Below are 27,576 nucleotides of genomic sequence, written 5' to 3' on the forward strand. Positions count from 1 at the left end.
CAATGGTACTATGAGCTGGGGACTTTGGGGAGGTGATTAGGTGCCGTATAATGGAAGTTTGAAGGTGGTTATTCTCCTTCTTCCATGTCAGCATTCAGAAGGCAGCTTCTGTCAAGAGCGGGCTCCAACCAGACATCGAACTGCAGGTACCATGATCTTGGACTTCTCAGATTCAGAAGTATGAACAAGAAATACAGAGTGTTAATAAATTACCTAGTCTAACATATTTAGCTACAACAGCCTAAATGGAATAAGAAAATGGGTCATGGCATGAGGCCAAAACAGCCATGTCAACTTAAGATTCTGACGTGCCTCTCTATGATGGCTTGTAAGACAGGGCAGTGACTAATTTGTGGGAAAAGGAGCTACAGGTGAGAAGCCACTACTGTCCTCAAAAGGCTCAGAGGACAGCCTCAATTGCTGGTAGAGTTTCAGTTCTAATGAGACCCAGCTGTAATTTATGCACATACTCTTCACTGTTAGCCTGGCTGTAACTTAAAATAATTTCCTTTTACCTGAGTTACTCTGAGGGTCTCCTTGCTGTGTGTCCCACAAATATATAAGGAGAACTGCACTTGAAGATTCCAAAACTTACTTAGGTTGATCTAATGTAATCAGCTTCCCTCCACCTTGACAGTCTTTCCTAAATTTATTCAAGAAAATCTATTGAATACCTGTAAGGCTGAAGCAGGTGATGAGGGAGTTAAGGAGACATGCGCATCCGTGTTCCTGCTTTTGTCCCCTTTACTTGATAAGCTCAGTGTGAAGCAGCCTGTACACTCGCCATCACCTCCTAGCTTTGCAGCTTATTCCCCATTACCAAAGCTTTGAATCCCCACCAGAACACGCAATGCACTGATATCACTTCCTTTTCACCCTCTTACCTACACACCAAAGCCAACTTAACTCCAAAGTCAATCCTTAAAATCTTATTCTCTATTTCCCCTCTCCTGTTTTGTTACCTTCATTTGAGAAACAGACTCTTCACTAAACCTCAGCGTCCTCCTGCCCTGTGGTATCTGTACCTTGCATGATTGATATCATGGAAGAAAACAAAAAACATGATTTGTCTCATTTCATAGTCTTTAACCTGAACCCAAGCAGGCATCAGGGCAGGCAGTAACCCTACTGCATTCATCAGTCATTTCATTGGCTCCTAGTTCATGTTTCTTTAAGCTCCAACACTTCCTTCTACCCTTACTTTCAGCTATGTGCTTGCTTACTCTCACTGAGGAAACAGAATCAATCAGAAGGGACCCTCCAAAGCTTCTCTATGACAGCCTCTGTAGCCATATATACTCCGTGTGCCCTCTTAGGACCAAAGATGAAAATAAGGCACATCTCTATCAAAATGCAAACGCCCCATCCACTTTCACCTTCTTGTGGATAATGTACAACCTGTCTTCTCCTCTCCTCTCTTCATTAGCAACTTTTCCCTCTCATTCTAATTATTCTTGTCCATATAAAAATGCTGCTGTTCACTCCATCTTAACAACGAAAAAATTTCAACATTTGTTTGATTGCTCTTCCAATTCTCCAGGTGACCACTCTATTAAAATGGCAGATATCAACGTTATTCTCATATTGTTAAATCCTGCTAGATCTACAAGCAGAATTTGACTCAGTTCATTAACTCATTTGAAACACTTCGCAGTTTCTAGAACATCACAGTTTTCCATTTTTTTTTTCCTTTTCTTCCTTATTTGAACATCCTTCACAGTCTCCTTCCTAGTTTCTTTTTCTTTCCCTGACCTCTAACTATACCACAGCTTTTTCTTTGGACTTGTCTAACTCACTCACCACATGATAATACCTGAAACCACTAAACAGTGACTATAAAATGAGGTATCCCAAAGTTAGATCTAAATCCATCTCCCGTGAACTCACAACAGACACACAACTTTCTATTCAGTGCCTCTGCCTAGATTTTCAATGGACAATGTAGCTTTACATGCTGAATGTTGAGCTGCCGATTATACTCATCAATCTTACTTCTCCATTTGACTTGTCCATCTTAGGAAATGGAACTCCATTCAGAGTAACTTATGAAAATGGTCTTTGACGTCACTTTGTCCCACATTCAAAAACCAAATCACCAGCAAACCCAGTATATCTAACGTCTTCACAACAAATGTAAATGTTTGCTGTCACCCTCATTCAATGACCATTTCATAATTTCAACTTCAAAGCAGTAACCTCTTGCTTGCTCGCTTGCTTTCTGCTTGCTGGTTTGCTTTTTTACTTTGCCTCTCCATCAACAGAGAATTCTGATGACTGAAACTTATCAAACTTGTGAAGTCATCGCACAGAAAATGTCAACACAAGCCTAAATACAAAGTTAGGTACACATGTGATTATTTATAATTAGATTAGACTCACAAATGACAAAATTATTTAAAACCTAACAAATAATCACAAACATAACAAAATCTGAAAAATTTTTGTTAGTTGCACGACACTTTTATCCCACCCCATGTTTACATTTTACTTCTCTCTTCAAACCAAAAAAAAAAAAATCCCAGTATTTTCTTTTTTTTTTTTTTTAATTTTTATTGCAAAGTCAGATATACAGAGAGAAGGAGAGGAAGATCTTCCGTCTGATGATTCACTCCCCAAGTAACTGCAACAGCCAGTGCTGTGCCAATCTGAAGCCAGGAGCCAGGCACTTCCTCTAGGTCTCCTACACAGGTGCAGGGTCCCAAGGCTTTGGGCCGTCCTCGACTGCTTTCCCAGGCCACAAGCAGGGAGCTGGATGGGAAGTGGAGCTGCAGGGATTAGAACTGGCACCCATATGGGATCCTGGCGGGTTCAGGGTGAGGACTTTAGCTGCTAGGCCATCATGCCAGGCCCCTCCTGGTATTTTCTATTAAAGGAATTTTTGGTCTTTCAGGTATCACGATTGGTCAAGATTTTGTGAAGTGATTAGTATGCATAAAACATGACTTTATTTTGTTATCAGATAGGCTCTGGGACAATATAGTTATAAGTCAGAAAAAAAGAAATACAGGATTTGTGTTTTTAACCATTCTGGTATAACTTTATGGAAAGATTGTTAGATTTAGAAAAGAGGCAGGTAGACAAGATTAATAATCCCCAAATAACAAGAGCAAGACATTTTGATCCCCAAACTGGAGCTGCTGTCTTAAAGACATTCTTTCACTTAAAGTCATAGGACAACCCTTGTGTTATTGGTAAATATATACTTGGGAACCACAACTTACAGACTTTGTCTGTCAGAAGCTCTAGAAGTCCAGAGTTGTAACTGCTAAAGTTAGGCGGAGGGGAAGAGGCCTTGGGGATTGGCCCTCAACCTGTGAGGTCTAATGCCACCTAGATGCTAGGATCTGATTTCAACCCACAGTCGCCTAGTTGTATGTGCCAGTAAATTCCTGGGTGGGGAACAATCCTCCTATATTTCGGTGAATGCATATTAACAGAAACATTCTGTCTTGAAAACCTTAAAAATAGCAGAAACAGACTTTTGTTTTTCCTCAGTATCTCAGAACCGTACTTCCAAACAAGTACAAAGAAGAGTCAGTGAATTCAGTTTCTGCCTACTTCTTTTATATAAACACATCTCAATGTCAGCACATTATCCCAGAAAGGCAACTAAGACCTGAAAAAGTCCAATCTCAAATGCTGAAAGTTAATTTGGCTGATTTACTAATTGGCAGATAATGAAAAGATCTGTGCTCGAAAATGTTAAAGTAATACAAATGTTAATGGGTGGGGTTGACCAACTTCCACACGGGAGTAAAGAAATAATTATAGGTCTGTTGGCTATGTATAAATCATTCAAAGGAGAGAAATGGTCTGTGGTGTACAATTTTTAATGTCCCAAAGTACCTAGCACGGCTAGTAGGAAATTTATGTGCCATTCAGTAAAAGATTTAATTATCTTAATAACAGATTTACAGCTGTTCTTTTCCTAAACCCTCCAAAAGGTGTGTAAACCTCAAACTACAGGCAAAATCCTCAGGGTCTTCGAATAGTTAGGAGCTGGTGGCTTTTAACAACAGGTTTTCACGTGGCTGCATTACGTATCTGAATTTATCCACTTTGTCTTACAGACACAGAGAGGTTCATGGCTTTGTTGAGTGGAAGCAGCCCTTCGTGCCTACGACAGGAGGGTGTGTGCCTCAGTCCCCTTGGAGAGGGATGAGATGCCTTTAAAGCATACGTCCAGAGTCCTACTTTCTCATCCGCTTTCTCCATAATAAATCAAAGTGTCCACGATGCTTGCACAGTTCCTGTGTCCGTGCCAGTCAACTGGCCATGCATTGAGAAGGGAAAAGGGAATATTACTGATTGGAAGTAGAGCATCCAGGACACAGACCAGAGCTCATGTGGGATGCTGGCACCGTAGGTGGAGGATTATTTAGCGATGCTAGCACACCAGCCCCCATAATTATATTTTCTAAATGACAGGGGGAAAAAAAGTAGTTCCTATAAAACTAAAAATTTCCTTAGGGGCAGAGTATATAGAATCAGGTTCAAATTAGAGTTCAACAGAAGTCTAAAGAAACATGAAAAAGGAAAAAAAAATTTGAAACGATTAGTCTTTCGGTCACACTTCTGCACTTGTTCTGATGAGGAAAAATATTTCAGAAAAAAAAATTTTCTAGAATCAAAATACATTTTTGGAAGCATACTCTCTGATTATGTCTTTATAACCGATTCCCAAAAACTGAATGATTTCAAGTAAAAGAAACACTTTCATAATTGCAGAGAACAGAAACATGACATTGAGCTGCGGGAAGCTGTGTCCGGCATCAGAGGCTCTCTGGGGGAAATCAGTCCTTGCCCCTCCAGCTCCTGCCGGATACCAGGAACCCTTATCCACGGCTTCACTGCAGCAACCCCATCTCCAGGATCATTTACATTCTCCTCTTCTACCTGTCCTTGTTGGAGGGGACACCGTGATGCTACTGAAGGTCCAGGGGTATCATCCTGGATAATCTCCCCTACGCCAAGACCACTGATGTAATCACACCTGCAGAGACTTCTGTTTCCAAATAAGGTAACACTTGTTGGTAGTCCCAGAAGACAAAATCTGAATATGTAAGAGTCCACTGTTCAGCCTAACACATACCTTAAACAAAACTTTCCCTAGAATGACAAGATGAAGAAAGATGTTTCCATCAGAACTCCAGTGACAACTAACAGAAAACTTAATTGCTTCAATCAAAGACAAGAAGCCACCAAGTTACAAATCTGAAACTCAAACAGGAGTTGTACGCCTTAATCTGATCACTGCTTACACTGCCTTCCCCAAAAGTAGGACCTTTCTTGGTTCTCATCAACTAGAAATTTGAAATAGCATCTGTCTTTAAGGTCTTAAAAGTTACATCAGGATTTGATGATTTGATTTCCCTCCCTCACTCAACGCCTTCTCCCATGTTTATTCTATAGTAGCATTCCGTTTTGTGTCTTATGCAACCCCAAGGTTCATTTCATCCTAGATGGTATGAGCCAGATAACTCATCACTGTGGACAAGGAAATATGACCATTTCATTAGCCATGCTTGAATCATTCAGGTTGGGATAACTACTCCCACCTAAGCTGCAGGGACTCAAAATGCATTAGATTTTCCCCAAACCAGATAAGAATGTTGCTACCTACATTCAGATTAAACACACAGAGAACCTGATACAACAAATGCTCACTGAAGATTTTCACTACAAACAGGCACTCATTGGTAGGACACCATTGCTCGCTCTTCCAAAGGTTTGGCATGATTTGTTCATACCTAAAGCTCTCATAAAGTCCCTGGCCCACTCTGGGACATTTGACTGTAACTCTAGAATCTTCTGTGCTAGTGTCCTTCACCAGCAACAAAACATAGAACATTGTACTTAATGTAAACAAACAAACAAACAAAAAACCAAAAAAACAAAAACTCCACAAAAAAAACACTCTATACAGATATTTCTATTTTTCACTAAAATATTTACCCTAAAAAGATCAAAGTCAGCAAAAGGAAGCTAGTAAAAAGAATATCTTCCAACTGTTTCTAAACCATCAAAATGTTTTATTTCAGTTAAGATATTAATTTATCGAAAGTTGATGAACTTTTGTAGCTACTTCATCAGAAATCATGCAACTATTGAAGCGATAAGTCTCCTGTCTTCCTGGAGTGTCTACACCACATCTTTCTACATCAGACTTGAAAGAGACAGAAAGAGAGTGAGTGAGAGAGAGAGAGAGAGAAGTATCTTTGTTCAAACCCTTTGTCATGGGCCCAGCACTCTAGCCTAGCAGCTAAAGTCCTCACCTTATACACACCAGGATCCCATATGGGTGCCAGTTCTAATCCTGGTAGTCCTGCTTCCCATCCACCTCCCTGCTTTTGGTCTGGGAAAGCAGTCAAGGACGGTCCAAAGCCTTGGGACCCTGCACCCATGTGGGAGACCAGAAGAGGCTGCAGGCTCCTGGCCTCGGATCAGCTTAGCTCCTTCTGTTGCAGCCACTTGGGGAGAGAACCAGCAGACGAAAGATCTCTCTCTCTCTCTCTATCTCTCTCCTCCTCTCTGTGTATCTTACTTTGCAATAAAAATGAATATTTTTTTAATTTAAAGATTAAAAAATAAAAACATTTGTCACTCGAAAATGTAATTTATTTATCTGGTAATTTCAAGAATGTTATTTAGAAACTTTTCACCAGAGCAAGAAAAAACACAAATAAAATTCCTCACAGGGATTGCTAAGAAACATAACCATCAAAAGCAGAAAGAAACTGAGAGAAACAGAAGCAACTGCAAAATTCTCTACTTGATGATCTGGTCAAAGTCTATTCCAAATGCGTTCCCTCACTGAGAAATTCTGCAGTAGGAGTTTGTTATTATGCATGAGCAAAGCTTACCATGTTTCAAGTTAAAGCACCAGCATCAATTTTGTGATTCGAAATTCAATATAATTTTCCACCTCGTTGGAAAAAATCTAGTTTCTACTATTCCTGGATAATTTGCTATGGGAGCTAGATATAAATTCTTTCAAATAATTTTGGTAGGGTTGAATAAAAAAAGAGTTCGAGCATGTGGTTACCACCATAGGTACATTTGGAATTATGAAAATAAGAAGATTTTATAAACCTTGCTGATTAGAAAGAAAAACTCATTAATAAGTTGTCAACAATGTGGGCAAAGAAAAAAACATTCATTCTAATAAGCTTCTCCGGTGTTTTCTAGCTACAATAAGTTTTATTAAGAATTACTCAATTTCATTATACCTACATTTTATAAATAAGGAAGGAAAGTTGTGATGTGGAAACCAAAGAACACAAACTCTGGGGACTGGTATTATGGTGTAGGGGGTAAAGCCGCTGCATGCCACATTGGCATCCCATACGGGCACCAGTTTGAATCCCGGGGGCTCTACTTCCACTCTTGCTCTTAGCTGATGTGCCTGGGAAAGCAGCAGACCTATGCCCTTGTGGGAGACCTAGGTGAAGATGGTGAATCCCGGCTTCAACTTGACCAACCAAAACTCCCTCATCCCCTCTCTCTGTAACTCAGCCTTTCAAATAAAATAAACCTTTAAAAAATTAAACAAAATGAAAAAAAATATAACCTTCATACTGACAAACACATTTAGACACATGCACTCTCCCACACAGTCACATATCCACACCCATATTGTAATTAGACACACACACCCCTATTCACACACACATACATATTCATTGGGATACATATACAGTCATATACTTATCCATACTTATATTTATATACATACAGACACACAAACGCATTTCAGGCTGCTTAAGAAATAATTCAATAATCAACCCATGCTTGACATGGACAATGAAATCTCATGAAGTTTAGATAACTTCTATTAAATTCAAATGTCTCAAAATCAGAACTAAATATTCTTTATTCCCAAGGGCATGAATACACAGGTGAGCATTAAATATTATATCCTAGATATAAGCTATTGATTAGCATGTTATAGAAATTGTTACATAATTTCAATAATTTAAATAAGTTAGTAATTCTAAATTGCTAATAGTTTCTAATAATCCAGACTCATAGAGTGTTGCTCAACTAGTAACTGGAGCTGGTTAAGCAAGCACTATAGAAATTCTGTACAAAGAGGAAATCATTTCCTGTTTTTCTTCACTTTTCGTTATTAAGAAAAGTATGGGCATGCATTCCACAGGCAAGCACAAATAACATCATTACTAAAAACGATTAGTTTTAATTCGTTGTTAAAAGAGTCGATGTGATTTGTATATTCAATTCAAAGAACAGGATGATAATCCATGCCTCCAACCCCCCTCACACACCCATCCTGTTTCCTTCTCCTTATTTTAGTTCGTATCTTAAAATCACATTGCATTAAAAGGGTTTACTACCTCACAGAAAAAAAGCTCAACAAATAAAAAGCAAAAAGGCCCACGTTAGTGAAAATATGGGTGATGTCAATAAACAACAAACAAATGAAAAAGAAATTATCATTTCACTCACATGCAGTAAATCTAAAGTAATCACAGAGCATTAAAACTATAGCAGGACAACATTTTTAGTCATTGGTTTCACAAAGGTATGAAAGTTCTACAAAAGTTTTTGCAGCAATATTGCTATACAAGACACCTTTTCTTTTTTCCTTCTTCTTTTTTTAAATTTTATCTCCCACATACAAAGAAGAACATGTAGTTACTTGTCTTTCTGGAGTTGGTCTGTTTCACTCAACATGATGACTTCGAGTTCCATACATTTTGCTGCAAATGGTACAAGGTTGGTTGGTTGGTTGGTCGATTAGTTTTTAACAGCAGAACGATACTCATTGTGTGTAAATACCACATTTTCGTTATCCATCCATCCGACAATGCACACTGTGGCTGATTCAAAATCTTGCTTATTGTGAACAGTGCTGCCATAAACATGGTGGTTCAAGTGTTCAAGTCTTTTGGTACCCAGCAGTGGGACTCCTGATCATACAGCAATTTCAGTTTTTGTTTGTTTGTTAAAAAATTTCCACAGTTTTCCACAGTGGCAGCACAAACCTACATTAGCATAAGTGCTCCCTTTATCCACAACCTTGCCAGCATGTGTAACTCCTTGTGTTTGGGATATTAGGCATTCTGGCACGGGTGTGGTGACATTTTGTGGTAGTTTTGATTTGCATTTCCCTGAATGCTAGTAATGTTGAGCATTTTTTCAAATATTTGTTGGCGAGTTGGCATTTCCTTTTTCGAGAACTGTCTATTCCAATTTCTCAACTCATTTCTTTGTCTTTTTTTTTTAAGTTGTTGCTGTTTTTAGGATATTAATCCTTCATCAGATAGGTATGCTGCAAACATTCTGTGAATTTTTTTTTTACTCTATCGATAACTTCCTTTGCTGTGTAAAAGTCCTATTTTTTTTACAGATCTATTTGTTTAGTTCTGCTCTTATTGCCTGTGTTTTGGGGGTCTCATCAAAGAGGTTGCCCGCTATCCCAAAGTCTTGGAGGCATTCCCTTACATTTCCTTCCATATTCATAGTCTTCATTTTTTAAATTTAGATCTTTGATACATTTTGAGTTGATTTTTGCATATGGTGAGAGATACGAATCTCATCACATTCTTCTACAAATACACATCCGGTTTTGTCAGTATACTTTTTGAAGAGATTAGCTTTACTCTACTGTATCTTTTGAGCACTTTCCTCAAAAATCCATTGACTACATCTTTGAGCATTAATTTGGGGGCTCTCTTTGATTCCATTGACCTATGAATCCATTTTTATGCCAGTATCATGTTGTTTTAATTACTACAGCTTTGTAATATGCTTTGAAATAAAGCAGTTGTTGGTTTTTCTTACTCAGAATTGTTTTAGCTATTCTGTTTTTTTTAAATTCCATATAAATGTTAGGACTGTTTCTACTAACTCTTCAAAGCATGACATTGTTTCTTTGATAAGAACAATGAATCTGTATATTACATTAGATATTACAAACCTTTTAATGATATTGCCTCTTCTGATTCATAAGTAGGGTCAGCCATCCATATTTTTATGTTCCTGATGATTTATTTCATTAACACTTGTTGTCATTTTCATTATAGAGATATTTCATACCTTAAGGCTAGGCTTATACATAAATATCTGATTTTTTGTTGTTGTCATTGTGAATGACTTCTCCTTCTTGATTTCTTTCTTGAGTTCACCATTAGCATACATTCTACTGCTTTTTAATGTTTCCCTTATTACCTGCACCTTTCCTGAATCTGTTTAGCAATTTTAACACCTGCTAAGGACTGTTCAGGTTTTTCCATGCACAACATTAGGTCGTATGTAAACACCTTTTCCTTCTCCTTCCTAATCACTCTTGCTAAATCCTTCAGTACTATACCGGATGAGAGTGGCAGAAGTAGACATCCTCCCCTTGTTCTCTTTCACCTTTCCCTCCATGCAGCACGACATGGGCCAGCGGTTTGTGCAACGTAGCCTTCACAACTTTAAGGAATGTTCCTTTTATACCTAATTTGTAGATTTTATCATGAAAGGGTTTTGAATCTTATGCAATGTTTTCTCTGCATCTATTGAGAAGATCGTATGTTTTCTGTTCTTCATTTTACTGATGTTCTCCATTTCATTTTGTGACATGTATTGATTTGCAAATGTTGAACCTTGCCTTTCCAGGATAAATTCCACTTGAACATCATGTATGAGACTTTTGATGTGGTTTTGGGCTCAACTTCATAGCATTTTGTTGAGGATTATTGCATGTATGTTCAATTAGGATAGAGGTTTGGTATTTGTCTTTGTTTATTTCTGGTATCAAAGCAATGTTGATCCCATAAAAAGAGTACGGGATAATTCCATTCTGCTTAGATATTGACATTTCTACAGTGGATTCTGAAAGTTGACATTCTTGCATCAAATCTAAGGAATGCTTGCCCTGTAAGCATTTTATGGAATATAAGATATTCCATAAAATAAAATATTTTATGGAAGAAAATAAGATATTTTATGGAAGAAAATAAAACTGAATTTGTCTTGGCATCCCAACTACAGAACAAACATATTACACACAAAGGACATGTGTTTCCTTCTAATCTCACAAACTTAAATCAAGTTCTGGAAATAATACCATTGCTATCTCGTATCATGCTTATACTCACCCTAAAGTGGAAACTCAGAATATGTTTAAATAGCAGATCCACATAAGACGTAACACATACTTTCTAAGAATTTTGATAAATAAGTTGCAATTTGAATTTAAATAGAAACTACTATTTCTACTACACAAAAATATAATGGGGCATAGGCAAAAGTTACTAGTAAATTGCCTGTTTCCCTCACATACTCCGTCATGGGATTGTTCAGGATTATTTGTTCCACTCCTGCCCTGACTCTCTTGAAGAAATCTTACTGACTTTTCGCATCCCCACCCTCAACATCCTTGGTTTCATGATTACAAACTGATAAAGAGAACAAACCCACAGGAGACTGTCATTACAACAGATTTTCCACCTTCTCTTGTCCAAGAGACCCTCAGAACCAGTCATATAACTTTTCTTTCCATCGAACTCAATCATAAAAATAAGCAATCTTTCACCCTTTCATTAACTACTTTCCAAACTTCATTGTGCCCTAACAAAACCAAAACCTTCTTGAACTAAACTGATAATCTCACTGCTGTATCAATGAATTCCCTTCTTGTTCTAACACTCTTTTTTCTAGGCAAGCTGCTTCTCATAAGCGCTCTCAAGGGGGAGTTAGCCTTTTCCTCCACCCTTCATATACTCAAGGGCTTTAGATGAGGTCAGTCTCTTCCTTGATCTCTGCTGACACTTTCATTTATTTTTTTTTAAAAAGATTTATTTATTTTTATTGGAAAGTCAGATACACAGAGAGGAGGAGACAGAGAGGAAGATCTTTCGTTCGTTGATTCACTCCCCAAGTGGCCACAATGGCTGGTGCTGTGCCGATCCGAAGCAAGGAGCCAGGAGCCTCTTTCAGGTCTCCCAAGTTGTTACAGGGTTCAAAGGCTTTGAGTCATCTTCAACTGCTTCCCCAGGCCACAAGCAGGGAACCGGATGAGAAGCAGGACTACCAGGATTAGAATTAGCACCTATATGGGATTCTGGCACATGAAAGGCAAGGATTTTAGCCAATAGACTACCACAATGGGCCCACTTTCTATTTCTCTTATCTTTGAAAAAAAACAATGGAAGCTTATCGATTCATAGGAAACCATCTTTTCAGGTCACAGCCTCTCAGAAAATGATTATTTCACTTTTCTTTGTTCTCCTCAAAACTCCAGTTACTTCTAGTCCCATTCCACCCTCAAATGAAAACTTCACACATAACACCATTGAAAAAACCAAAGCAACTCCACTACTTAATCCACCAATCTACCACAACTGTGCCAAAGCCCAGCCTTCCTCTTGAGTTCACAGACAGCCTGTCCTTTCTCCTGTCCACTGCTCCTTTCTGATTGAAATAGCAGGCACATATTTCACAACTTGCTCACTTCCCTCCTTGTAGTTCAGCTTCTATATTCTATGTTGGATGCATCTTGTCTTTACCTGTAAATGTAGGGATCCATCTTTGAATTCGCCTCATCTAAACTGACTAGGTGATCTTATCTAAGTCAATGATTATAAGAAAAATCTATACTTTCTGACACTTTGGTCATTCCCAAAATGTAGCTGTTGAGGCATGAAACACAGTCCTAACATTTTATTTCATTCTGTTAGAGTAAAAGAATCACTTAAAATGGGTTATCTGTAAAGGACAGATATTTCTTTCATATGGAAGCTGGGCAGTCAAGGGTTGTAAGACATGCACCTGTGAGGGCCTTGGCACTCTGTCATCATGTGGCCAGGTGGAAGGAGATAGGACAAGTGGTCATATGTGCAGGAGATCGAACTCCCGAATCTTATCTTTGAAAAAAACAATGCAAGTTCGTTGATTCATAGGAAATCATCTTTTCAGGTCACAGCCTCTCAGAAAATGATTATCATTTTATAATTGACATTAGTCCATTGAGAGCATAGTTCTCATCATCTAATGGCCTTTCAAACATTCCAACTCTTAACACTACTATATTGAGGATTGAGTCCTCAACTTAATGTTTTTGAGGAGACATATTTTTTTTATGAAAGAAATACAAAATATCTCAATTTTTAAACTAGCTACTGAAATATTCTAGATACACTGAAAATGTGACTATATTACCAAAATTAATTTTAACTGTTGCTTTTAAGACATGGGCACTGTGGAATTTTTTTATTACAATATTTGTGACCTACTCTTTAATGGCTCCAACACTTCCTGAATCCACTTTATATGGTAGATAATCTATGTGACATTAAATTTATGTCTCATATGAACTTCAAAGCTACCATGTCAAAGTTTCAACTCCTGACTTCTGTTCATTCAAAGATGCATCTCCCTTTCCTCCACATCTCAGAGTTTCAATTAACATTTTCCAGCTCATTGGGACCAAAGCCAAGAATGTTTTATGGTTCTCCCTATCTGTCGCGCAGTACACCTGATCTTTCAGCAACTACTGACAGTTCTGCCACTAGAATCTTGTTAAAGGAGCATTTAAGGAGGTGACCCTAGGGAACAGGAATAAAGGCCCAGGCAATAAGGAAGAGCTCATGTAAGAATCCTTTTTGAGCTGACCATCAATGCATGACCCTGGTTATTTCACTGCATGGAATCTTCTGAGAAGCTGATAGACTGTTACTGAGAACCTTCTACTCAGAGGAAAAAGAAAAAAAAAAGATTTCTCCAGTAGCTGTCATCCCTCCCTTTCATCCGTCAGTGCCGAACCCAGTCCTGTAGGTCTCAAACCAGAGCAAGTTCAGGGAAGGTTGTAGCAGAAATCAGAAGCAAGCACAGGCTGGAATATGCAACGAGACAAGGAGTTTTCCAGCGTGCAGGAATGATGTTTAACCAACGGTCAGGATGCAGCAATGCATCTGCAGTCAGTCTCAGGCGAACTGACTGTGCAACCAACATCTCTTCTGAATGCCTACAATCAGTGGTATCACATTGGTGGGTTGGAATTGGCAATGTGAAAACAATGTGTGCTATGGCAATCAGTGAGAGCCGGAAATGAGAGCTTCCTAATTTCTTGATCCATAGTTCCCATTTATTAGCACACTATTGCCTACTCTGCCTTTACACAGCATCACCCCATTTCTCTCTAGCCTGTTCTCAGAACAACAGCCACAACAGTTCATTTTTCACTTCTTTGAAAAAATTCTCTATATTCCCCCTTCCTGAGTCATTGTTAACAGTTTTCCCATTACCTAAAACTTCACATTCCTTGTCTGAGTAACTCTCACTCACCTTTTTATATCTTTGTCCAAATAGCATTTCCTCCAGAAACTATTTGCTGATCTCCTAGTCCTTTGTGTATGCGTGTATATGATTATTTAATTGACATCTGCATCCCTAGCAAGACTACAGTTTGGGATTACACAATTCAATCCATTTGTTCTAGCCTTGTATTCTCTATCATGAACTTCATAGATTTACAAACTACCTGAATAAATGTTTTTCAATCAACATATACTGACACCATTATTATTACTCTCTCATGTGGGAAATCAGCCTGAAAGGAAAACACAGATGTTTTCATATTTCTGTATTACTTCCCAACATAGTCCACTGTGCCAAATCTGTTATAGACCCACAAGGTTATGAGACATGAAAAACGATTTTAAAGGTGACACGAGATGGGACTGGTGTGATGGCTTAATGGCTTAACTCTTGCCTTGCAAGTACTAGGATCCCACATGGGCGCTGATTCAAGTCCTAGCTGCTCCAATCCCGTCCAGCTCCCTGTGTGTAACCTGGGAAAGTAGCACAGTACTGCCAAAAGCCTTGGGACCCTGCACCTGCATGGGAGGCCAGGAAGAAGTGTACTTCTTTTTGTAACTTTTCAGGGACATACTTTATGTCTATACTATACATACTATATGACATATCATATGTCATATATATTTTATATATGATATACTGCTTATGTATATGTAATATATAATATACATACTCTAAATCTCACTAGATGCTGGTCTGGTCTACGTTCCAACTTAGTGAAGATGACAGTTTTCATCATTATGTAAGCACACCTTCAATTCTGAACGCTTCTGTCTGTGCTTCCTTTGTTGGCACTCACAGGAAAGCCAAGGACATGACTCTCCCCTGTGTCTCCTGCTCTACTTTGTTAAGTTTATATAACTATACCTCTTTAATATCTATCTAATCTCTCCCTTCAGTTCTATCCCCAGTGCCACTGTGCGGCCTTCATTTCTCATTCCTTCTCACGTGAATTATCATCTCTTTATCAGTCTCTATGACTCCAAAACACACGACACTCCATCTTTTTTTACCAGTAAACATTTTAAAATGCAAATGTGATTACTGAGACTTTTGAAAGTTTACACATTTGCAGGTGAAACCAAATGTTGTTCAAACTAGTTTTTTAAATAACTCCCCTTATAGTCTTTTTTTTGCCATGAATACACCACAATTATTCTCTTAGATACACCTTGCCAGATTGAGATCAAACTGTCAACTAGGTAAGCTTTCCCTTTCTGCTTACTGCTTACACATCCTTCAAATTTTATCAAGTATTTTAAGTTTTCTAGGAATCCATCTGAGTCATAAATCTGAATTGGATTTTTGCTAATTTTTAAAAAGTAGAATTTGCTTCTATTACAGTATCAGTCATACTACGTCATAAATGTATGTTTGTCTTCCTCATCCGAAGCATACATATTACATACATCAAATCTGAACCCTCTGAGAGCAGAGGCATGTTTTAACTCGTTACACTTAAGAAAATAAGTATGAGTATTCACTGAAAAAAATACATGACCCTCAGTATTTCAGTATGATACATATCTATCTTGAGTCCTGGCCTTCCTCTCGTTTAAGTACCAGAACTCCTTTCCAACTCTGCTTAATGGTCATCTCCATATACAGACCTATTTAACTACCTCTAAAACTCCATTCTTTACCTTCCCTTTCCCCCATCTGAACCCAAAAGCTGCTTGTGATCCTACTATGGTTCGCATGTTTGTGTCTTCCAAAATTTACGGCAGACTCAATATGACAACATTAAAGGGGCAGGTCTCTAGGAAAATGATTAAGCCATAAGGGCAGAATTCTCATAAATGAGATTGAGGTCCTGTCCAAAGAGGCCCCCAAGGAGGCACTTCTTCCCCTTTGTCTCTGCACTGGGTGAGAACGCAGCTGTCCTGCCTTCTGAAAGACACTGTGCTCAGGCTGCCATCTTGGAGGCAGAGACCAGACCCTCACGAGACCCCAAACCTGCTGATAACTTCATCTTGGAATTCTAGCATCCATAAATATGAGCAGGAATTTCTGTTGTGAATCCTTACTCAATCTCAAGAGATTCTGTAACAGCAAGAGGACTAAACCATGACACCACCTGTAACCCATTTCAATTTAATGTTGTCTGTCCATTTTTTAAGGCCAGATAGAAGCTTTAATATCTTTCTCAACATCTGCTTATCTGGAGCCCTTCCATCTCCTACCTGGGCCAGCTCGTTGTCACACAGCCTCCTTGGTAAGTTCTTGGCTACCATTCTTTCACTAGACTTCTCCGCCAGTTTTGTTTTTCTAACAGAAAAATGGCCTTTCCTATTCTCACCCTACTCCTAAGAATGTTCTCCTTAAAACAAATTTGTCATGAGATTCCTTTGATAAATTTTCATTGCAGCCCATGATTGGCTGCTTTTCAGTGTTTCTATAGTGCTTTGCCTATATTCTACCACAGCATAGTCACACATATGGCAGGATGCCACCCCGTGCTACTCTCACCATGAGTGTCAAAGTGTTTTAGTTTAGTTTTTCTTTTTGTTTTTCTTTTCAAGTTCCTAACATACTGCTAGCAGAGAACAGGCACTCTTCGTTATTTAAGTTTTAAAAAGACAAATCAGTAAATTAATAAATTTAGAAATAACATTAGGAAAATGTGAAGAGGAGGCCATAAAAGTTGTAACAACCAATGTATCAGAAGAGGCCATTTATTCGTGTCATCAGTGCCAGGGAAATGCATCACTCTGTTTAAATGAACCTTTAGTCTCACTTTACCAAACTCCAGGTACAAAGAACACCTTTGTGGGGATAAAATCTGAGGGCAGGATTTTCACACAATTGAAATACCACTTGGGCCACTGCATCTCATGCAGGAGTACCTGGGTTTGAAGTCCAGCTTTCTGGCCATGTACACCCTAGACAACAGGAGATGGCTGAAGCAACTGAGTCCCCACCACTCATGAGGAAGACCTAGCCTGGGTTTCAGATTCCTACCTTTGCCCTGGCCTATTGCTGGCTGTGGGAGAGATTTGGAAGAAAACAATGAGTAGAAGGTATAAACGTGTATAAATGTCTGTGTCTTTTCAGATTAAACAACCCAAAGGGGCGAAACTCTATAGCTCCCCAAAACATACTCAAAAACAAGTTGCGTGCTTTACCTATTTTGCTCAGCAAGAGAATTCAGTGTACAAACTCAAGATTGTGTTGGCAGTAGCACAATAAAGTCTCCGAGGATTTGTATTAGAAGGACTAGCACAGCTGGAAAGCTGAAGACACCAGCCAGCCAATTTAATACCTAGTTGGATATTTTCTTCTCAACTCCTGGTGGGTCCCAGAAGTCAGCAACTCTGTGAATCCACTGAGAAGCAATCACTGCAGGGCCAATCGGTTCTGTTTCCTTGTCTCTGCCTTCTCACAACCTCTTGCCCTCCAAAGAAACTCACCTTTTGCAATGAGATCTATAGGCTCATATTTTTCTTTTGTACTAAAAAGTTGAAATTTCTTGAAGCAAGTTTGTTCTGAGGGCTCTTGAACTTGTTCATATTTAGGAGACTCCTTGGGACAAATATTTCTGAGTGCTGCTTGATGCACATGAACAACATCAAATATTTCCCCCTTTTTAGCCTCCAAAGGTATGAATTTGACAGATTTTGGTCTTTGGTGTTTATTTGTGAAAACATTTATAGAAGTTCCATGAGCTTTATTCTGTAAATAAAATTACATTTTAAACCAAATTTTAGTATACAATTCTATAATAAATTAATAATAAAATTCTAGCTCCAGTAAATGCATTTCATAAAATGCATTACTGTGTAAGATATCACTAGAAAGAACATTCTAATAATCAGTTAAACATGATATTATATCATGAAGTACTCCAATAAGTCTTCACAAGAATCAAGGTTGTATTTTATTATGAAACGGTGTAGAACATAAAGAGGTAACTTCCTTTTCAACTATGATACATTAAATACAGGTTTTAAAGTCTATTTAAAAGCAGAGTTTCAAGTATACATACATGAATTTAACCATTTTAGAGGCCTGGGTTATGACCCAGAAAATTCAGCACCTGCCTGTGGTGTCAGAATGCTACACCACTGCAGCTCTTCACGTCCAGGGCATGCTGTTTTCCCCTCAGTTCCCTAGTAGCATGTCTTGGAAAGTAGTGGAAGGTTTTTGCAATGCACAGGCCCCAGTTACCCCTCTGGGAGACCAAGACAGAGTTCCAGGTTCCTTGCTTGGGCCTGGCTCCTGTCTTGACTGTGTTGACCATTTGGGAGTGTGAACCAGAAGAAAGAAGTGCTATCTCTTTTTCTCTCCATTTCTCCATCTCACTCTGCCTTTCAAACAAATAAAATTTTAAAAGTTTCTTTTCAATCATCATTGCATAACTTTCAAATGTTCACAAAATGTTAACATCTCCAAATGTATTTCTTGGTTGAGCTGGAAATCATTGAACATATAGAAAGTGAACTCTCAAAAAATGCATATGAAAAATAGGATACATATTTCAGGTTATTCCAATCATTTATTTGCTTCTTAATTCTGTCTAGCACAAGAAATCACAAAATAAGATTGCTCTAGGTCTTTGAAGGGCAATTTTATCTACACAATGATAATTTTTCTTTTTGGTTTTTGTTTTTGTTTTTAAAGCCAGTTAAAATAAGTAGGAAGAGAACCTGCTTTGACAGCATATATATTAAAATTTAAGTGATACAGAGAGGATTAGCATGGCCCCTGTGGAAGGATAACATGCAAATTCGTGAAGGGTTCCATATTTTTCATGGCTCTGTAAATTTCTATTTTTCTTCCTGTTGTTGATTTTGTCCTGTGGCTTTTCATTTAAGGGAATGTATAGTAACTGTATAATGGAGACTATCATATTCAAATGTGAGGATACAATGCAGTATGCATCTCTACTTCCAGACAAAGATGGACTCCCAATGAAATTATTTGCTACATCTTGACAATAGGATGCTGGAGTCTCTGCCATTGTCCATGCCCACAATGATGGACATATGGCTGTTTATGAGAAACTATACTGTAGCAATAATATAGGGGAATATGGTGGGGGTAAGGAAAATCCCAAGGCCTATGGAACTATATCATAAAATGCTAATAACGAATTAAAAAACAAAAAACAAGCAAGCAAAAAAGAAGTAGGAAGAGACAGAAATAAAAGGATGTGACACAGAAAGAAATCTTCCATGTACTAGGTCCCTCCCCAGATGGCTACAATGGTCAGAACTGGGCCAGGCAATAGCTAGGTGCTTCATCCAGGTCTCCCACCTGGCTAGCAGGTCATCCTTCCTTGATTTTCCTCGTCTAGTAGCAGAAGGAAGATTAGAAGTGAAGCATGAACTAGTGTCTACCTGGGATCTTGCATCACAGGTGATAGTTTTACCTACTATGCCTCAATGACAGTCTTTATAATTCTTCTTTAGAGTTACAGCTCTTCCTCCTAACAAACAATGGCTTAGAACAATTTAAACTATGCTATTTCAAGATGCAAATAAGAAACTTTCATACGTTATTATTACTTTTTGCCACACTCTAAAATGTACTATTTGGCTGTGACTATTGTAAACTTATTAAAACAGGTTGCTTCAAAATAACTCAGGCTTTCACTCTGTATGACTACTGAAAATTGTTTCAAATGTTAGGAATAAGTTACTTAAGCAATGTTAACAATGCTGATTACATTAACATCAACCATGTTGGTTGGTAATCATTCAAAAGAAACATAAAGAAAATCACCTCCCTCTTGGGTTACCGCTCCCACTGGAGAGAATGAAAACCAGGACAGGGGCAGGGATGGCTAGACAGAACAGCACCCGCCAGTATGTGTGTGGGCTGGATAGTAGAGTTGGTTGGGTTGAACTAGGCTCCAACTTAACTGCTGAGATCAGAACCTCAACCATGAAGAGACTACGTCAGCCAGTAGATTCTGAATAGATTTCATTGTGATTGGAATGGTGAGATTGGCTGCAATTCAGAACTGTTGAACTATCAAAACTGCTTAAGCAGGATCCTCGGAGTGCACCTCATATTGGGGACCTGGGATGGGAGGGAGGCTGGATGGGTCTTTTCCCTTTATTTCTCCCCTGACCCCAGATACAAGGGAAAAATGATATTAGTGTGAAAACAATGGTATTACCCACTTTCCTGTATCCCTTCACCCTTTGTACCCTGAGTCAGTAAGATTATCAAGTAAATAAATAAATAAAGTAAAATAAAAAGAAAAAAATATATCAGGTTCTTAAAAAAAAATCACAATCTTCTCTCCACCCAAGAATCACTGAAATATACTAAAAATATTTATATAAACTTCTACAACGAATATTTTTCAAGTTTTTCAGAAGGGGATGGGATCCAAAGAGACACAGTTAACCCTCCTATGGTCCTACCCCTTTATCTGACTGTCCAATAGCCCCTTTATCCCTCTCCCAAATGACTGACTTCTCTCCACGTCCTGGCCCTCCATGGTCTGTTCTCTCACCCTTTCCCTCTCACTCTTTCTTTTCCCCTTCCAGTTCTAAGGCATTCAGCAGAGACTTATTGAGCCAAGCACAATGCCTGTTGCTGGAGATGGAGAATTCTAACGAGATGGTTTCTTCCCTGGAGGAGCTGTCAGACTGACAAACAGCGCTAATGCAAAGCGATATGGGAGAAGGCAGAAGCAAGCATGCAAGGCCAAGGGCAAAGAAGAAAAGCATTTCTGAGTGTATTTTCTAGTTTAGCTTCATCTAACCCATGTCTAAAGGGATACTGACTCGAGATAATAATTTCAAATATTTATAAGTCATAAAAGGAAAACATTAGGATGGTATTAATTGTACAAACTAAACCTGTGTATAACTAATTTGTACAACTGAAAAATCTTATGTCTAAATGCCATTGGCAGTTAATTTTTAAAGTTAAGATGATTTAATTTTTCTTCTATTAAGAAATTATCACACATTAGAGTTTATGCAAGTCCTTTGGAATAATAGTTGCAGCATATGAAATGGCTAATTTCTAAAAATAATAATACTTCATAGATAGAGAGCGTTTACCTCCTTTATGTTTTCATGTTGGGCAATGAGGGTTTTTGCCTCTTGAAACAAATCTTGCTGTGTGACCTCTTTCACAGACCCTAAAATAAAAGCAGAGAAACATTTTTAAGTAGTTAATGTCCTTTCCAATTAAAATAACAAAACTATATGAAACTAAAATTTTTAAAGTTATTAAGAATCTTGCAGGGTATTACAAAATGAATTTTATAAATAAACAATGTGAGTGATGCAAAGTAAGGTAATAAAATGGCACTAATTATATTTATCTCTATTTAAAAATATTAATTTGGAAATGCCTTAATAGTACATTGTATTATTCTAAAATATTAAATCCCCCAAAAATCTAATGAAACCTGTGAAACTGAAATATAATGGTTTCTTTTAAGCTGTTTAAATGTTACATACCAAGACTCAACACTATATTTTAACACAAAAGTTGTCAAGTATACCTATGTTTCTTAAATTTTATTGATAAAATTAAAACTGAAAAATCCCAAAAATCTCTATTATTAAATAGAAATATCATTGAAATAAAAGTATAGGGCCTGGCACAGTGGCGCAAGTGGTTAAAGGTCCTCGCCTTGCACGCCTGGGATCCCATATGGGCGCCGGTTCTAATCCCGGCAGCCCCGCTTCCCATCCAGCTCCCTGCCTGTGGCCTGGGAAAGCAGTCGAGGACGGCCCAAAGCTTTGGGAACCTGCACCCACGTGGGAGACCCGGAAGAGGCTCCTGGCTTCGGATTGGCATAGTATCGGCCCGTTGCGGCTCACTTGGGGAGTGAATCATCGGACGGAAGATCTTTCTCTCTGCCTCTCCTCTCTGTATATCCGCCTTTCCAATGAAAAAATAATAAAAATAAATCTTTAAAAAAAAGTATAAATATTAAGGATGTCAAACATTATAACCATTATTTTGTTTCCATTTTGTACACTTCTTAAATTCTTTTGCCAGAACTCGTCATCATTTTCGTTTCTTTTAACTAGAATTCTTCATCATTAGCATTTAGTATTAGCTAAGATTTCTTCCTTATATATGTCCTTCATTATTAGCAGATTCTGACACTTCACATTTTTTTTTCTTTCTTTCTCTTAACTTGGACTCTGTAAATTTTTATACATTATCTATTAAAATAAGCTTTTAACTCTGGCCAGTAAGCCTGCTGTTTCTATAATTCTATATCCATTTGTCCTCACGATCAAGACTTTTTTCAATTTCTTTTCATCTACTCAGACTTTAACATACTAAAACTCTACTTCACGCAAATAAAAGCCACATGAGATAATACTAGACATCCACCTACTGGTATAGCCACAGTTCGAAAATGTTGAATTCTAACAAAGATAAGCATATTGATTGACATTCGAGTATGTGATAAATCAAATACACTAAAACATTGATAGTAAGAACCAGATACTAGATATACGCATATTGTTTTAAAATTCATTAACTTTTGCTGTATATTTAGATTTTTCATAATATAATATTCGGGCAAAATTATTTTCATTCTTACACAAAATCCCTCTTTGTTCACCTCAAGCACACTCAGGGCCAAAGACAGTCGTGCAATACAGCCTTGACTAATGAAGCCGAAGAAAGTTCTGGCAATAAAGGAGAGACAGGGTTGGATTCTAGTCCACCTGAAAAGCACGTTAGGAGGGCAACCATCTACTCTAAGTGCCTCATCAGGATCAACAGCGTTGGAATTGACTCTCCACATTCTGGAAGAACACAACCTCGCCGTGCTCCCTCCAGCTTCTCCCCCTTCCCTCCACCATGATCCATGACAGTGCTTTATTAGCAAACTCAAATCTCCCTGTCCTCGCACATGAGCCACTGCATCTCCCCATATCAAGGGCTCTCCGTATATTTCCAAGAACAGTAATTGGTGGCATTGTTTTCCTTTCAATTAAAAAAAGTTGTCAAGGCCTTCAGCACATGTTTCTGGAGAAGCCCATATATTCTTTGTGCAGACTGAAGCATAGTTGCATGTGACAACAAAGTGATTTCTGCGAATCTCTCCGTTCAAAGTCACTGTCCCTCGGGAAGAAGAGATCATACTTAATAAACTAGTTTCCTTCAACTACAATCTGATTCCACTTTCAGAAGGTCTGCAGCCAGAGTGAGCCCTTCCTTAAGTAAAAGCAGTAACCCATTCTCAGATGAGGTACCTTTTCCTTCTCTTAGGACAATCCCGTCTTCCTTTAATTCCCCCTTTCAGACTATTCTCTCTTACGACTACTTTAATGACAATTCTACTTAAATTACAACTGCAACACTGCTGTGTGTCATGCACTTGACAAGCAGTGTAGCGAAACACTTCAAATCACGGATTTTGGTTAAAGGCATGGATGGCTTTGTGAAAACCCTCCCGTCTTCACTGAAAACAAAGCTGTACATGCGGCCCCATCTTCATTCACAGGTGAAGCTCCGAGAAGCAGAGGCCACACAGGCATGCCATCAGGCACGCCAACGCAATGGTCTTCCGAGCTGCCTGCCGGTTTTGTTTTGTCTTTGTTTTTGATATTATTACACATCAGCAGCTTTTTCTAATGCCACCAACTCCCTACATGTCCTGCAGCCTCCTCTGGGATTTGGTTGGTCATCCTGGTGATACTCTGCATTTAAACCAACATTTGTAAATTAATGTGCTGATAAAACTGTTTGATTTTTCTCCTTTGTAACTAACAATCAGCCTTTGCCAAGCAGTTGATTTACCAAGGGAGAATTTTGTCACTAGCGAGGATCTTTGAAGATCAGTGTACTTGATTTTCTCAACCCACATGTGTCACCTGTCACCTGTGAACACTGATGGGGCTCATGTGCACTGTGACAACTCCAACAGCCTTCCTGTGGCCTGTCGAAGGAGTCTGTCTCATCGAGGGTCTCCATGGTGTATCTGACCAGTCAGGCCATGAGACTCTTGAACACAGCAAGGCCTGGGAGAATTCATGAAGGAGCAGACAGCCAGGCACTGCCAAAAAGCAGCAATTTTACATGGATCCTAGAGGATATCCACTGAACCAATGCAGACACATTATTTCAAGCCAGTTAGGTGTGCAGCCTTGTGGTCTTTAAAGGTAGTAAGCCAGCTCTGATTTTCACCCATAACTGAAAATTAACTTTCACTCTCTTAGAAAACCCAATCCTAAAATCGCTTATTTTTATAATTTCTGAAGATATCCAATATGCAATATAAATCTAAATATTACAGGAAATTAAAAGACTCTGACATTTAAGACTCACTCAGTAAGTAATGTTTGAGGTTTCTCTTTTTTCTTTACGGTAGGATAAGTATACGGGAAAACCATGTAATTCTTATATTCAAGCGCATATCACAGCAAATTGTTAAGAGGAACTTACCAAGGCCAGTTCCTTCACTATTAAGAACATCCCCATAATGTTATTAATATATACCATCTATAATATATAATATGTATGAATATAATATGTATTCATAACATGTAGAATGATCTTCAGGAGCTCTCATTCCTAAATATTACCATTTAATATTTGAATTCCATTTTGCTCCTGAACCTTATTTTACTGTTTTAATTCTTAGTGTTTTAATTCTTAGTGTTCTCACTGGTAAAATGAGGATGATGATAATATCATCAGACAGTTGTTCAGCATATTCGCTTAGATATTGCTACAAAGAACTTAGAGCAGTGTCTGGCACATTATAAGCCTTCAACAAATGTAGATGGTAAAGCGGTGACAATGACTGGTATTACTGAGTCACTGTCAGCAAGCTAAAGCTTTCCCCAATAGTATTTATACAATCAGTTTCATCAGTCAATGCTCAGATATGCAATAGCATAAAAACAACACCACTTTCCAATTTAGTCGGAATTAATAATCTTATTGCTGTTTTTTATCCAACCTTAATTAAATAGTTTCACAGATAATAAAATTCTTGATACTTGAAATTTTTCAATTTACTAAATCCCCAAAGCAATAATAAATCATTATAAGCAATAACAAATTTTTCATAATAAAGTTCATGAAGAGGTTGAAATGGTCATATTAAAGTTACATAAAACATGAGTTCAAATATTAACATTTCCATGGGGAAAGAAAATATGAGCACCTATAACCCCAACGGTTTTCACTAAACTAAAGTACATATTTAAGTGTATGTATTATTCCAAGATCCTTCATTTAATGCTCATGTAATAATGGTTCATAAGTCTACGGGTTTCTCTTTCTGTTTCAGAGATTCTGTGTAGTTTCTCCAGCAAGTCTAAGATTATACCAAAAGAAAAACTTGCTTTGGAAACTGTGACAGGCAATGAGCCATCTCCTGATTATAGTCGTGGAACAAGTCTTTTGTGCATCCAAAAAGACCGAGGGGCTCACAAACATGTGTTCTCCATAAGCATAACAAACATGACTGGCCAGACTTAAGAGGGTTCCCATCGGTCCCAATAAAAGACTGCATTCTTCCGAGAACTTTGATAGAAACTAAGAAGATAATTCTGAACAAACACGTATGGCCACATGGCCAAGGCCATCCTTGCATCTCTAATCACAGTAAATGCCTCGACATCTGGGTGTCTGACTTCACAGGTGTCAATAAGGCCCTTCTTCCGGCATGATGGAACTGGATTGAGCACACATTCATTGAGTACCTACTGAATGCTAATGTTGCTTTGATGCTACATGTACCAAAGTAAATGAGACACCCACCATCCCTGTTTTCCAAGTGCTTAAAGATACACTGTCAGAAAAACTAACAAATTCTGTGACATTCAATAAAATACGCTAGGGCAGAGGCCAACACAAACCACCAGTGTCCTGTTGCCAGCTCACTAATATATAAATGTCCCTTAAAACAGAAAAAGATTTGTACTGCATTCTGAGAGACAAAGTTTACAACAGAAATACCACAAGAGAAATAAAACCATGAATCAAATGCAGGCTAAGACAGTGATTTGAAATTTGCACTTCATTAATTTCATGTGCCTTGGAGGCTCTTCCTTCTTTCAATCAGATTAGCTCAGACCTTAACTGTTTTACATATTTGAACTCTTAAAATATTTTATTTGCAGGAAAGAATTCCTTGGCTAAAAATTTGAAAACCATACATGCATGAAGTAGAGAACAAAAGTTTGTATAAATGTACATGCCAAGCACAATCTTTCTTCAAGAAGAACCTGCTTACCAGCAGATTGGGATGGAGAGAAGAGTTGGAAGTAAAAAGAAGTGGGCAAAGGTAGAGAGGAGGAAAGCAAAAATTAAGGTCAGTGGTTTCAGGATAAAAAGTTGTAGATGCTGGAAACCAGAGAGAAGCTCTTTGAACCAACATCTAAATAAAATGGCTCATATTCAATGCCATTACATATAATGAGTTAAATTTATGTTATATCTAATTTGGTCTCAAAGTGAGTGAATTGCATTTAAAGTGAGTGACTTTTCATTTAAGGGAATGGATAGTGATGGAATAACAGACTACCATATCCAAAGGTGGGGATACAATGCAATATGCACCCCTGCTTCCAAATCAAAGATGGACTCCAAATGAAACTGTTGGAAATGTGTAGACAATGGGATGCTGGACTGACATTGCCTGTGCCAGCAATTTCGGGGCACACTTAAATGACAGACTGATGGAATTAAGACTCCTTATGAAGGACTGTACTAGTGTAATAATATGGGGAAAACCAGTCAGGGGATGGGATTTGGTGGGGGGAGGAATCCCAGGCTCTATGAAACTGTACCATAAAATTTAAAAATTGTAAATAACATTTTTGAAAAAAATCAAGTAAAATTCTAATTTTCATTGGCACATGGTTATCATTTCCTAAAAAATACATTCAGAAATTTTTTCCATAACACATTTCACACTGACAACACAGCTCTCCAAAGTAGACATTCTTTTACTGACACACTTTCCTCACTTCCTCCCACACTTATTCCACTGTCTTCTCTAGTGGAGTGTCTTCTTTGCAATCATAAAAATGACAAAATGACTAATAGGTTTCCTACAAACATCACAGATACTTTACAATGTTCACCACACGTCAAATTTGTGCTAATATTTTTCAGAATGAGATTAAATTGATAAAGTGATGTGGGGGAATTCCAAGCTCCCAAAATTAAGACTTCAAATACAATTTAAGTAATCACAGGTAAGACCTGAAGGCAAAATGAAGCTAGAGAATACTTTGTCTGTATTTCCTGCCTCTCCTTCTCTTTCTACCAGTGTCATCCTTCAAAGAATGTGTCATC

The 27,576-nt window shown here is 38.1% G+C and overlaps 1 protein-coding gene and 1 non-coding gene across 2 annotated transcripts in view; one reads left to right on the plus strand and one right to left on the minus strand.

Annotated features, from left to right (window-relative positions):
* Window positions 1-22,312, minus strand: part of IQCM (IQ motif containing M) — a 300,465-nt gene extending 278,153 nt beyond the window's left edge. Inside the window, exons 1-3 of the mRNA XM_040967396.1 lie at window positions 22,297-22,312; window positions 21,348-21,427; window positions 17,736-17,997 (exon numbers count right to left, since the gene is read on the minus strand). Coding sequence (XP_040823330.1) covers window positions 17,736-17,997; window positions 21,348-21,427; window positions 22,297-22,312 — 358 coding nt within the window. The remainder of the gene's footprint in view (window positions 1-17,735; window positions 17,998-21,347; window positions 21,428-22,296) is intronic.
* LOC121147610 lies at window positions 18,972-19,074 on the plus strand. Its single transcript, XR_005882429.1, has one exon. It is a non-coding gene; the product is annotated as a U6 spliceosomal RNA (small nuclear RNA).
* Window positions 22,313-27,576: the final 5,264 nt, after the last annotated feature.

Source organism: Ochotona curzoniae, unplaced genomic scaffold (assembly GCF_017591425.1).
Source record: "Ochotona curzoniae isolate NIBS_2020 unplaced genomic scaffold, NIBS_Ocur_1.0 scaffold_4506, whole genome shotgun sequence".
Lineage (NCBI taxonomy): Eukaryota > Metazoa > Chordata > Mammalia > Lagomorpha > Ochotonidae > Ochotona > Ochotona curzoniae.